Raw genomic sequence first — 12,712 nt, 5'->3', positions numbered from 1 at the left:
TCTGTCTCACCTCTTTAGTTATGACTCTGATATTTACCACTTATTTTCATGGGAAAGTTCGTTTTGGTCACTTCTGTCATGTGATGGACGTGGAGTATGTCTCATTGTGTCCTAGTGAAATGATAAAAATTACCCCACCTCTTTTTTTGGGTGGGTGGTGCCTGCGCCGCACAGCTTGTGGGATCTTAGTTCCCCGATCAGGGATTGAAGCTCGGCCCTCTGCAGTGAAAGAACCGAGTCCTAACCACTGGACTGCCAGGGAATTCCCTACCTTACTTCTTTTAAAAAAAAAAAAATTATTTATTTTTATTTTATCTTTGGCTGCGTCGGGTCTTAGTTGCGGCACGTGAGATCTTTTTTTAAAAATTAACTAATTAATTAATTAATTCTTGGCTGCTTTGGGTCTTCATTGCTGCGTGTGGGCTTTCTCTAGTTGCAGCGAGCAGGGTCTACTCTTCGTTGCAGTGCACGGGCTTCTCATTGCGGTGGCTTCTTTTGTTGTGGAGCTCGGGCTCTGGGCACGAGGGCTTCAGTAGTTGTGGCTTGCAGGCTGTAGAGCGCAGGCTCAGTAGTTGTGGCGCATGGGGTTAGTTGCTCCACAGCATGTGGGATCTTCCCGGACCAGGGATCAAACCCATGTCCCCAGCATTGGCAGGCGGATTCTTAACCACTGCCCAGGGAAGTCCCTTGGGATGCTTTTAATTAGAAATTTTCATCAAAGAAAATATGAAACATGATTCTCATTCCATAAAACATTTGAAATAATTTCCCCCTACTTTAGAGTCCTTCTTTTGAGTCACAGGGGTTGGTTCAGGCATAGTTGCTAACATTTATAATATGTGCATCCTCCTTGGAACTTTTAATGTACTTTCTAATTCACGCATTTCACCTTATCAGGTTGTGCCTCCTCTCCATGCTCTGTATTACCGTAGGTATGCTTGCTTATCAGCACTTGACAGGCTTTTTCTGTAAAAGGCCAGCTAGTAAATATGTTAGGCTTTGGGGGCCATATGGACTCTGGAGGACGATGGCGACTATCTAGCCATGCAGCATGAGAACAGCCACAGATAATACATAAACAAAGAGGCATGACTGTGTTCCAGTAAAACTTTATTTATACACGTAGGCAACTGGTCAAGTTTGGCCCACAGGCTGTAGTTTTCCAGCCTCTATACTGGTGTTGGAAGGATACAAAAACTCCATGCGCTTCACTACTTCAACTAAAATATCCCTGCTGGGCTCTCAGTGATAAGTCTTCATGAGTTGAAAAGCTTAAAATCTGACTTGACATGTATGGGTATAATTGCTTTTATTTTTGTAGAAAATGTGGCAAGTGCAAGTGAGCTTTTATAGAATTTCAAAGTCCAATTTTTGACCACTCCAAAAAGAAATTATCTAACTTGGAAAATGCTGGCAAATTTCAGGGAAAAAAAAATTCTATTATTGTGAAATGTGCCTAATGTTAATTTAAAAATCCTTTGATTTTACTTATGTTCTTTTTCTCAGAGCACCTTGTGACAATGCAGTTAGCAAAGATATGTGAGAACTTCTTGTGTTTGGCCATGGTATTGGGGGTTGGGGATGCATAGGTCTAAGAGATGTTCTCATCCTTTGAGGGGACCCTTCATTCTTGCTGGAAGGACAAGATATAGACACTAAAAATGAAAATAGGGAATTCCCTGGCGGTCCAGTGGTTAGGACTCGGTGCTTTCACTGCTGAGGGCCTGGGTTCAGTCTCTGGTTGGGGAACTAAGATCCTGCAAGCCGAACACCTCGGCCAAAAAAAAAAAAAAGATGAAAATAAAAATTAACAGTTGCAATTTAATGGTATGGATAAGCACTGCTTTAAGAGTTCAGAGTTGGGATTTATCACAGGGGCAGACTATATGGTTGGGAAGGAAGGTTTTATTGAGCCAGGCCTTGGAAATTAGAAGGAGCAAATAAGGTGATGTAAATGTAAACATGAAGGTCAATTAAAAATAAAAATGAAAAGGCAGATTTGCTGGGACAGGAGGGTTCATATAGGGAAATAGTGTGAGATAGGACTGGAGGTGAGGGTTAAGGCAAGGCTGGCCCTTAAACATTAGGTTAAGGAGTTTGGAAATTATCCGCTAAGAAGTAAGGAATAAATGTAAATTTTGAGCACTTTTGTTTTTCCTTTAAGTCTTTCATGAAACTTCCACATAGTATATTTAATGTTTTCAGTATGGTGTGCTTATTTTATTTAGCATCTATTGATAATTTCATAGTGTTTACCTCTTCTTTTCCTGTCCATCAAAGACTACACCTCTGTTCCTCCTGTGTTATTTCTACCTCTGCTTATGATGTTTCTAACGTGAATAGGTTATTGAAATACCTCTTTTTCGTTCATATATTTATTCAGCAAATGTGTACTACTGAATGCTCATGATGTGACGGGTTCTATTCTAGTCAGTGTGAATAGAGCAGGGAAGAAATTAGGCAAATATCCCTCTTCTTAGGGAGTTTACATTTTCTTGGGGAGATGGACAGTACACAAGATAAATAAGTGAAATGTATAAGAAAAACTAAAGCAGGGAGAGGTAGTATGTGTGTGTGGCAGGGCAGGGGTTGGAATTTTAGGTAGGGTGACCAAGAAAGACCTCACTGAAGAAGATGACTCTTGATAAGACCCAAAGGAAGTGAGAGACCTGGGTGGTGAGCAAGTACAAGGGTACTAGGGTGCAAGTATACCTGGCATGTTGGAGAATATGGCTGGAGCAGAGTGAATGAGGGATCTGGTAAGAGAGTGGTCGTATGTCCTTGTTTATGTCTCTTGTCTCAATGAAATTATTAATAGTGTCCACTTTCACTCCCAGTAGTGTCCTAGTTTGGATGGTAAGTTGTATGGTCTTCTGGTAATAGGAGGTGAGGTCAGAGAGGTGGGGGGGATGGAGGCAGACCATGGAAAGCCAAGAAAAGAAGATTTTGGAGGATTTTGAGCACAGGAGTGATGTGATTTGACTTAGGATTTCACAGGCTCACTCTGGCTGCTGTGTTGAGAGTAGGCTGAGAGCAAAGACTGAAGCAGGGAGCCTGAGGAAAATCTCTTCTGATGCTTCAATTTCCTCAGTGAAGTAGGAAGCAAGGAGCTGAGAATAAGGAGAGGGGAAGAGGCTGGAGATTTGAGGAGAGATGGTGGTATGAATTAGTTGCCTGGGAGAGTGGGGGAGTGATGGATGGACGGGGGAAGTAATAGTGTGCGTGTCATGCATCAGTAAGGGCTTGTATAGGGTTTGTGATCATGAGTTTAAAGTGATATTTAGCATGGTTGTGTGTGTTGGTTTTCTCATACACGGGTATAAATTAGGAGTAGGCAGAACATTTTCTTTTTTCTTTAAGATTTTTGGATATGGACCATTTTTTTTTAAGTCTTTATTGAATTTGTTACAATATTGCTTCTGTTTTATGTTTTGGTTCTTTGGCCCTGATGCCTGTGGGATTTAGGTTCCCTGACCAGGGATCGAACCCACACCCCCTGCATTGGAAGGCAAAGTTAACCACTGGATCGCCAGGGAAGTCCCGCGTTGGATTTAACTGGGATTGAGGTTTAGACGAGTGAGGGGGCAAATTGAGAGTACATTCAGCCAGTGATCATAATGATTGACCATGGGGTTTATGCTATCTGGGTAAGGAGGGAAGCAGAGACAGGAGGAGAGTGAAGGTTAGCAAAAAAGGTGGTAGGATTAATGGCTTGAAAGTCTTGGTAGGGTCAAATGATCTTTGGAGTTTGGGGGTATTGAAGGAAGGAGAGAGACTACAGTATATGATGGCAACAGGGGTGGGTAGTAGGTCATATAGTCTGATGAACTTGATTAAAGAAAGAAAATTTAGCAAGTTATCTAGTGTTCTGGGTTTATTTAAAATATCTTTTTTAAAAAATATTTATTTATTTTGGCTGTGCCGGGCCTCAGTTGTAGCACATGGGATCTTCATTGCGGCATTTGGACTTCTTAGTTGTGGCATGCATGCGGGATCTAGTTCCCCCACCAGGGATCAAACCCAGGCCCCCTGCAGTGAGAGTGCAGAGTCTTACCCACTGGACCACTAGGGAAGTCCCCTTATGTAAAACATCTTTATGAAAATGTCTTTGAAGACATTTGGGACCACTGAAGGGTTTAGAAGGTGAGTTCTTATGAAGATCAGGTGGAGCATTGCTTTCATGTGTTAATTTTTTAAAGTGAAGCTATATTTGAAGATTTTACTTTCTGAATTGCATAAATTGATTCATATTTTGCTATGTCATTGGAAACATTTTATGCATCCTATCTTGAACAGCATTTTGGTTGTAATTAGACTGTGAACTCCTTGAGATTAGGGGACCTGGCTAGGTTCCAACAAGTTAATAACGTATTTGTTGAATTAAATTGTATTAAGGTAGCAAGAAGGATATGGCTTGAGAATTTCTAAAGGATTTTCCTCTATCATTTTATAATGAAAAAATTCTAACCTACAGAAACTGTTGAAGGGTGGCACCATGATCACCATATACCCACCAACCAGATTCAACAGTGCTTTACATTTTGCTGCATTTAAAAAATCTTTTAGTTTTTTTGAGCCATGTACAAGTGAGTTCCAGACATCCTAACAATTTACTTCTATGTACTTGAATGTGCATCTCTCAAAAATAATTCACCTGTGTAACCACACGATTTCTGAGTCATTCTTGTAGAGATCAGGACTATAATAATAGTGTACTGGCTCTATCACCTCTCACCCCTGTGGCCTTATGTAAGTTACGTAATATCCCTGAGCCTCAGTTTCTTTTGTGGCAAAGTACCTGTCTCAGAGGGATGTTATGAAGATTAAGTGTGTAAAGTTCTTAGAACCATACCAGGCACAATTTTCAGTTTATAAAGTGTTTTCTCATATGATACGAAATTGTGGTGAATAACACCACCCCCAACCCTTGTCACCAGAGTTGGAAACTTCTACCTCGCCTTCTCCTAGTGTAGGTGTCAGCAAGTCTATTTTCTATCTCCAGTATCTCTCAGATTTGTCCTGTTCTTTCCATTGCCACTGCAACATTTCTTTTTTTGTTTGTTGGTTGGTTTTTAACACCTTTATTGGAGTATAATTGCTTTACAATGGTGTGTTAGTTTCTGCTTTATAACAAAGTGAATCAGTTATACATATACATATATCCCCATATTTCTTCCCTCTTGCGTCTCCCTCCCTCCCACCCTCCCTATCCCACCCCTCCAGGCGGTCACAAAGCACGGAGCTGATCTCCCTGTGCTATGCGGCTGCTTCCCACTAGCTATCTGTTTTACATTTGGTAGTGTATATATGTCCATGCCACTCTCTCACTTTGTCCCAGCTTACCCTTCCCCCTCCCCGTGTCCTCAAGTCCATTCTCTAGTAGATCTGCGTCTTTATTCCCATCTTGTCCCTAGGTTCTTCATGACCTTCTTTTTTTCTTTTTAGATTCCATATATATGTGTTAGCATACGGTATTTGTTTTTCTCTTTCTGACTTACTTCACTCTGTATGACAGACTCATAGTGGCCTTACATTTAGGTCTTTTTTGTGTGTGTGTGGTACGCGGGCCTCTCACTGTTGTGGCCTCTCCCGTTGCGGAGCACAGGCTCTGGACACGCAGGCTCAGCGGCCATGGCTCACGGGCCCAGCCACTCCGCGGCGTGTGGGATCTTCCCGGTCCGGGGCACGAACGCGTGTCCCCTGCATTGGCAGGCGGACTCTCAACCACTGCGCCACCAGGGAAGCCCCCAGATCTTTTTTTAAAAGATTTTTGATGTGGACCATTTTTAAAGTCTTTATTGAATTTGTTACAGTATTGCTTCTGTTTTATGTTTTGGGGTTTTGGCTGTGAGGCATGAGATCTTAGCTCCCTGACCAGGGATCGAACCTGCACGCCCTGCACTGGACCACCAGGGAAGTCCCCAAAGCATACAGATCTTTAAGAGCCCATTTCAGTACTATTTTCATTAACTATAATATTTCTCATAGTTACAACCATTTGTTCAGTAATTCTGTTCTTAGTCTGTGGATTTAGAGCCCCCTAGAGGATGTTAGAATTCCCTCATGAAAGTCTGCAAAGTCATGTGTTTTCTTTCGGCTGAGTTAGTGAGATTATATATGTATGTATGGCACGAATTTTTTTGAATGTACTCGGATGCTTTTGTGAGTTAATAGTGAATCATCTTGGTGAAGTAGACATATTTAAACCTTTTGAGAGGAAAGCACTCTGAGGGTTTTAATACAGGAGACTTGGAATAATAGCTTTGTATAGTTTGCTAGGGAATTGATAAGGTACAAGAAAGTTTTTAAAGCAGTTAAATTCAAGTTAGATGATAATATCTGAAACTTTTCCAGTCATCAGTAGTTCATTAAAATAATTTCTGTAATCAAACTTAATTAAAAATTGTTGAATCTATTTCTTTAAATAAGGTGGCTTTAAATATATTTCCATCTGCTACCATATGCTTAACTCTTTCTTTTAGTCTTAGCACCAAAAAAATTTATTTCATATATATGAACATATTTTCATTGGATCTGTAAATATATTGAGAGTTCTGTGAGCTAGGTTGTCACCTCTTTCAGAATCTGAATTCACTGCAAATTGTATTTTATCAATTCCAAATAAATCCACTATGAATCCGATTGGCTGGGACAACTTCTTTTTTTTCTAACTTTATTGAACTATAATTGACATATAACATTGTGTAAGTTTAAGTCATATAATAATGATTTGGTACACATATTGCAAAATGTTTACCACAATAAGGTTTGTTAACACATCCTTCACCTCATGTAATTACCATTTTCTTGTTACTATGGTGAGAACACTTAAAGCTTTACTCTCATAGCAGTTTTTAAGTATATAATCGTGTTTAATTCTTTTTAAAAAATTTTTATTGAAGTATAGTTGATTTACAATGTTGTGTTTAATTTCTGCTGTACAGCAAAGTGACTCAGTTATACATATATATATCCCTTTTCATATTCTTTTCCATTATGGTTTATCACAGGATATTGAATATGGTTCCCTGTGCTATACAGTAGGACCTGTTTATCCATCCTATATGTAATAGTTTGCATCTGCTAATCCCAAACTCCCAGTCCTTTCCTTCTCCACCCCTAATGTTTAATTCTTAATGAGAAGCATTTTTCTAACTTAGTGACTGCTGCCTCGACACAATGTTGTATTCTGCTCTTTGGCCCACAAGCACTTCTGTTGCTGAGATAAAATGTTTGTGGTCTGGCAGGCATTCTAGCTTCAAGGGTATAGCTTAAATAATAATGCTTTAAAATATGTGTGCTATTTTTATCAGTTTGTTTAGCTACTAGATAAACGAGAATTGTGTGATTTCATTCATTCATTTGGCAAATACTTATTCAACTCCTGCTGTGAACCAAGCCCTCTCCTCAGCCCTGAAATTACAGCAGTAAGTCGACAAAACAGACAAATCTTGGCCTTGGCGGCCCTTGCCTTTCAGTGGGGCAGCCATACTCTAAGCATGATGAACATGCATGTAACAACAACCCATGCTGGGTTGGGGCAAGTGCTTTTTTTAAAAAAAAAAGGCCAGAAGAGGGAATAGAAAGTGATATTTTCTGTTTTAGAATGATTTGTCTCAGAAGGCCTTTCTAAATAGACATTTGAGCAGAGACCTGAATGAATTAAAGGCACCAGCCTTGCAAAGCCATCTGGAGGAATAGCCTTCCAGGGAGAGGGTTCAGCAAATGCAGAGGCTTTGAGGAAGGGGCATGCTTGATCTGTTCAAGAGGAGGCCAGCGTGTCTGGAGCTGTGTGAGCAGGAGTTAGAATGGCAGGAGATGAGGTTGGAGGAATAGCAGTGTTAGATCATGTGGGACTTTCAGATTTCATTCTAAGTGTAAAATAAGCCTTTGGACAGCTTCTAGTGGGGGAATGAAGTGGTCTGACTTAAATTTAAAGGATGTTCTATGCTATGTAGATACTCCAGTAGTACAAGAAATGAAGCAGGAGTTCAGTTAGGAAGTGGTGGTTAGAGACCTTTGGGTGAGAGATGATGATGGAGGTGGTGAGATGTGTTTTGAAGAAAGAGTCAACAGGCTATGTTGATTGATTGCAGTGTGAAAGAGAGCAGGCAAGGAAAGTCCAGTGTTGATAAATAGACACGGGACTTTTTTTTCTTTTTTTTTTGCAATTGACAAGGAAATTTAGTTATTTCTGAGATATACATTTTAAAGTAATAACTAGAATTATGACTTATAACATTATACCAGAACATATAAGATTTTTAGAAATTTCATGTAATGTCTGAAACATTTATATTAACATATTTCCATACAAATAACCCAAAGAAGGGTTAGTATTAGTTTTTGTTTGATTTTTTTTTTATACTGCAGGTTCTTATTAGTCATCAATTTCATACACATCAGTGTATACATGTCAATCCCAATCGCCCAATTCAGCACACCACCATCCCCACCCCACCGCGGTTTTACCCCCTTGGCATCCACACGTTTGTTCTCTACATCTGTGTCTCAACTTCTGCCCTGCAAACATTCATCTGTACCATTTTTCTAGGTTCCACATACATGCGTTAATATACGATATTTGTTTTTCTCTTTCTGACTTACTTCACTCTGTATGACAGTCTTTAGATCCATCCATGTCTCAACAAATGACGCAATTTCGTTCCTTTTTATGGCTGAGTAATATTCCATTGTATATATGTACCACAACTTCTTTATCCGTTCGTCTGTCAATGGGCATTTAGGTTGCTTCCATGACCTGGCTGTTGTAAATAGTGCTGCAGTGAACATTGTGGTGCATGTGTCTTTTTGAATTATGGTTTTCTCTGGGTATATGCACAGTAGTGGGATTGCTGGATCATATGGTAATTCTATTTTTAGTTTTTTAAGGAATGTCCATACTGGTCTCCATAGTGGCTGTATCAATTTACATTCCCACCAACAGTGCAAGAGGGTTCCCTTTTCTCCACACCCTCTCCAGCATTTGTTGTTTGTAGATTTTCTGATGATGCCCATTCTAACTGGTGCGAGGTGATACCTCATTGTAGTTTTGATTTGCATTTCTCTAATAATTAGTGATGTTGAGCAGCTTTTCATTGCTTCTTGGCCATCTGTATGTCTTCTTTGGAGAAATGTCTATTTAGGTCTTCTGCCCATTTTTGGATTGGGTTGTTTGTTTCTTTAATATTGAGCTGCCTGAGCTCGTTGTATATTTTGGAGATTAATCCTTTGTCCATTGATTCGTTTGCAAATATTTTCTCCCATTCTGAGGGCTGTCTTTTTGTCTTGTTTACGGTTTCCTTTGCTGTGCAAAAGCTTTGAAATTTCATTAGGTCCCATTTGTTTATTTTTGTTTTTATTTCCATTACTCTAGCAGGTGGATCAAAAAAGATCTTGCTGTGATTTATGTCAGAGTGTTCTTCCTGTGTTTTCCTCTAAGAGTTTTATAGTATCCAGTCTTACATTTAGGTCTCGAATCCATTTTGAGTTTATTTTTGTGTATGGTATTAGGGAGTGTTCTAATTTCATTCTTTTACGTGTAGCTGTCCAGTTTTCCCAGCACCACTTATCGAAGAGACTGTCTTTTCTCCATTGTATATCCTTGCCTCCTTTGTCATAGATTAGTTGACCATAGGTGCGTGGGTTTATCTCTGGGCTTTCTATCTTGTTCCATTGATCTATGTTTCTGTTTTTGTAGACACGGGACTTGAAGGATACATGCAAGGTATTTACAGTGGCTGCCTCTGAGCACTGGCCTTATTAAGAGCTTTTCTCTTTTTCTTCCTTTTTTTTTTTTTTTTTTTTTGCTTATCTGTATTTACCAGTTTTTCTGTACTGAACCTATAATGATTCTGTTGTAAAATATATAGAGAGATAGATTATTTTAAAACTAGAGCTAACCATGATACTAAATGTAGCCTAATATTTAATGTGTTCTCCTACCCTGTTTGGTTTTTGGAAAACAATTTAAGTGACATAAAAATTTTTTCTTTTTACTCTTAGTGATCAGCCTTTGTACCTTCTCCACATTTGAAGATGGTGAAGCTAGATATTCATACTCTGGCCCATCACCTCAAGCAGGAACGCTTATATGTAAACTCTGAGAAACAGCTCATTCAGAGGCTCAATGCAGATGTACTTAAGACAGCTGAAAAGTTGTATCGCACAGCATGGATCGCTAAGCAGCAGAGAATTAATTTGGATCGGCTTATTATAACCAGGTAAAGAAAAGGTTTTGAGGTCTTAATTGTTACAAACCACCATAATTCTGCTTATAGCATTTAATAATTGCTAACTGCAAATAAACAAATCTATTTCCAACAAAGTGCATGGTTTAAGATATTTTAAATCAGCATCTCAATGGTGAGTCTTTGCTTATTTTGCTTAATTAACCTATTAACCTAAGCACAGTTGTAGAGAATTATAACTTAAGCATTAATATTTTATACCCTACCAGTTAATTTTGTATCTTGGCATTATATAAAATTTTATTATTGTAGAGAGTAAATTATCTTGTGTCTGCTTTTCTCCTAATATTATTTAATATATACATTTGCATGTTTTGCTATCGTATATCTACTTTTCAGTTTTAGAAACCTCATTTTTCACTGTGTTAATACCTGATTGTTCTGTTGTTCCAAGAAGCAGTTTTTAAGTCTAGAAATAGTGGTGCTGTGGTATACTGTCAAGAAAAGAAGTCAGACATAGAAGAGTACATACTGTATGAGTCCATGTATATGAAGTTCAAAAAGAGGCAGGACTGATCTTCAATGATACAAGTCAGAATAATGGTTATTTCTCAACACTTTTCATTGAACCTGACTTAATATGAAGAATTTGTCCTACTTTTTGGTTATGACTTTCTTTACACATTTAGATGCTGGTGGTCTAAAAGATTTTAGCAATTCTGAGTGATCTCATTGCCATGACTATCATCAACTCACATTTCCATGTTTTAGTATAGTATATTATTATTGTTGTTGACTTTATTATTTTGCTTCTTTGCTTGTTTTTTAGTGCTGAAGCTTCCCCTGCTGAATGTTGCCAACATGCCAAGATATTGGAAGATACACAGTTTGTTGATGGGTATAAGCAGTTGGGATTTCAGGAGACTGCTTATGGAGAATTCTTAAGTCGATTAAGGGAAAATCCTCGTCTTATTGCCTCCTCTTTGGTTGCCGGAGAGAAACTTAATCAGGAGAACACACAAAGTGTTATTTACACAGTTTTTACCTCTCTCTATGGCAACTGCATTATGCAAGAAGATGAAAGCTACCTCCTTCAGGTGTTGAGATACTTGATTGAATTTGAACTTAAAGAAAGTGACAACCCCAGGCGACTTTTGAGGAGAGGAACTTGTGCCTTCAGCATCTTATTTAAACTTTTTTCTGAAGGACTGTTTTCTGCCAAACTTTTCCTCACAGCAACTTTACATGAGCCAATCATGCAGCTGCTTGTTGAAGATGAGGATCACCTGGAAACAGACCCAAACAAGCTAATTGAGAGGTTCTCCCCGTCTCAACAGGAAAAACTCTTTGGAGAGAAGGGCTCAGATAGATTCAGGCAAAAGGTTCAAGAGATGGTGGATTCGAACGAGGCCAAACTAGTGGCTTTGGTGAACAAATTTATTGGTTATCTCAAACAGAACACATACTGCTTTCCACATAGTTTGAGATGGATTGTGTCACAGATGTACAAAACTCTCTCCTGTGTAGATAGACTGGAAGTTGGGGAGGTCAGAGCAATGTGTACTGACCTCCTGTTGGCCTGCTTCATTTGTCCTGCGGTTGTCAATCCAGAACAGTATGGAATAATTTCTGATGCTCCAATTAATGAGGTGGCAAGATTTAATCTGATGCAGGTATGCCTTTGCTAGGCATTCAGTTTAAAGTCAGTCGATTGGGCAGTGGGAGTGGGAACAGAAAATATGATGACATTATTCATATATTCTTACCATTCCTTTTCCCCAAACTGTCCTAAATATTTGCTTCTTACATTGTGTTGGTTTTTAAAGGGAGTCCTCATACACTTGAATGCATAGTTGAATTTGATTATCTAGAACAAGCCCTTACCCCTTTCCCATGATTTCAAACTCCAGAATGATTGAAAATTGAGTGTCTTTTATACTTCACTTGGTAACAAAACCTAACCTGAACTAATATGAGGCTATTTATAATTGTTAGTTATTCCATTTCATGTTCATGAATATTCATGTTTTGCTGAAGGAATGTTAATATATCTGATTATAGGAAGCCAGCCTAAGTACTAGACATGTTACATGTATGCAGTAACCAACCTTTCTAAAATCTCCAAATTTTGAAATCTGAAACTCCTCTGGAACTAAAAGTTTCAGAAAGAGGATTTTTGGATCTATGTTAGTGCTTTTTTCCCTAATCATCTGAACTACTGAAATCATGTTATTATTTCTTAAGGGATTCTTTTAATTATATCTTATCCCTAGAAATACTGTGAGGAAGAGACAGTTTATTTGGAATAGAATATGTCTTGTCTTTGGATGACTTTTTTTTTTAATGATAAGCTTTTTTTCATGATCAGTTCTGTCATATTGGGGTGTTTAGAAATTAACTATATAGACATCCCTGAAATAAAATTTTTTTATCATCTCTGAAACACTAAATTTATTCTTATGATAATGTTGTTATAGTTTTATTTTTGTCATTCCATTGGAGGTTGAATCACATCTTTTCAA

The 12,712-nt window shown here is 38.5% G+C and overlaps 1 protein-coding gene across 5 annotated transcripts in view; it reads left to right on the top strand.

Moving 5' to 3' along the window:
• The window catches only part of GAPVD1 (GTPase activating protein and VPS9 domains 1), a 71,232-nt gene that overhangs the window by 13,501 nt on the left and 45,019 nt on the right, over positions 1 to 12,712 (top strand). For all 5 annotated transcript variants that reach the window (XM_027104872.1, XM_027104870.1, XM_027104871.1 and 2 more), the window contains exons 2-3: positions 10,006 to 10,223; positions 11,020 to 11,863. In XM_027104872.1, the coding sequence (XP_026960673.1) occupies positions 10,039 to 10,223; positions 11,020 to 11,863 (1,029 nt within the window). In that variant the 5' untranslated portion in view covers positions 10,006 to 10,038. The remainder of the gene's footprint in view (positions 1 to 10,005; positions 10,224 to 11,019; positions 11,864 to 12,712) is intronic.

The sequence above is a fragment of the Aethalodelphis obliquidens genome, unplaced genomic scaffold (genome assembly GCF_003676395.1).
Source record: "Aethalodelphis obliquidens isolate GAN/ISIS:26980383/991018 unplaced genomic scaffold, ASM367639v1 scaffold7, whole genome shotgun sequence".
NCBI lineage: Eukaryota > Metazoa > Chordata > Mammalia > Artiodactyla > Delphinidae > Aethalodelphis > Aethalodelphis obliquidens.
Note: the sequence above shows the minus strand (reverse complement) of the source record. Positions and strands in the feature narration are given on the sequence as shown.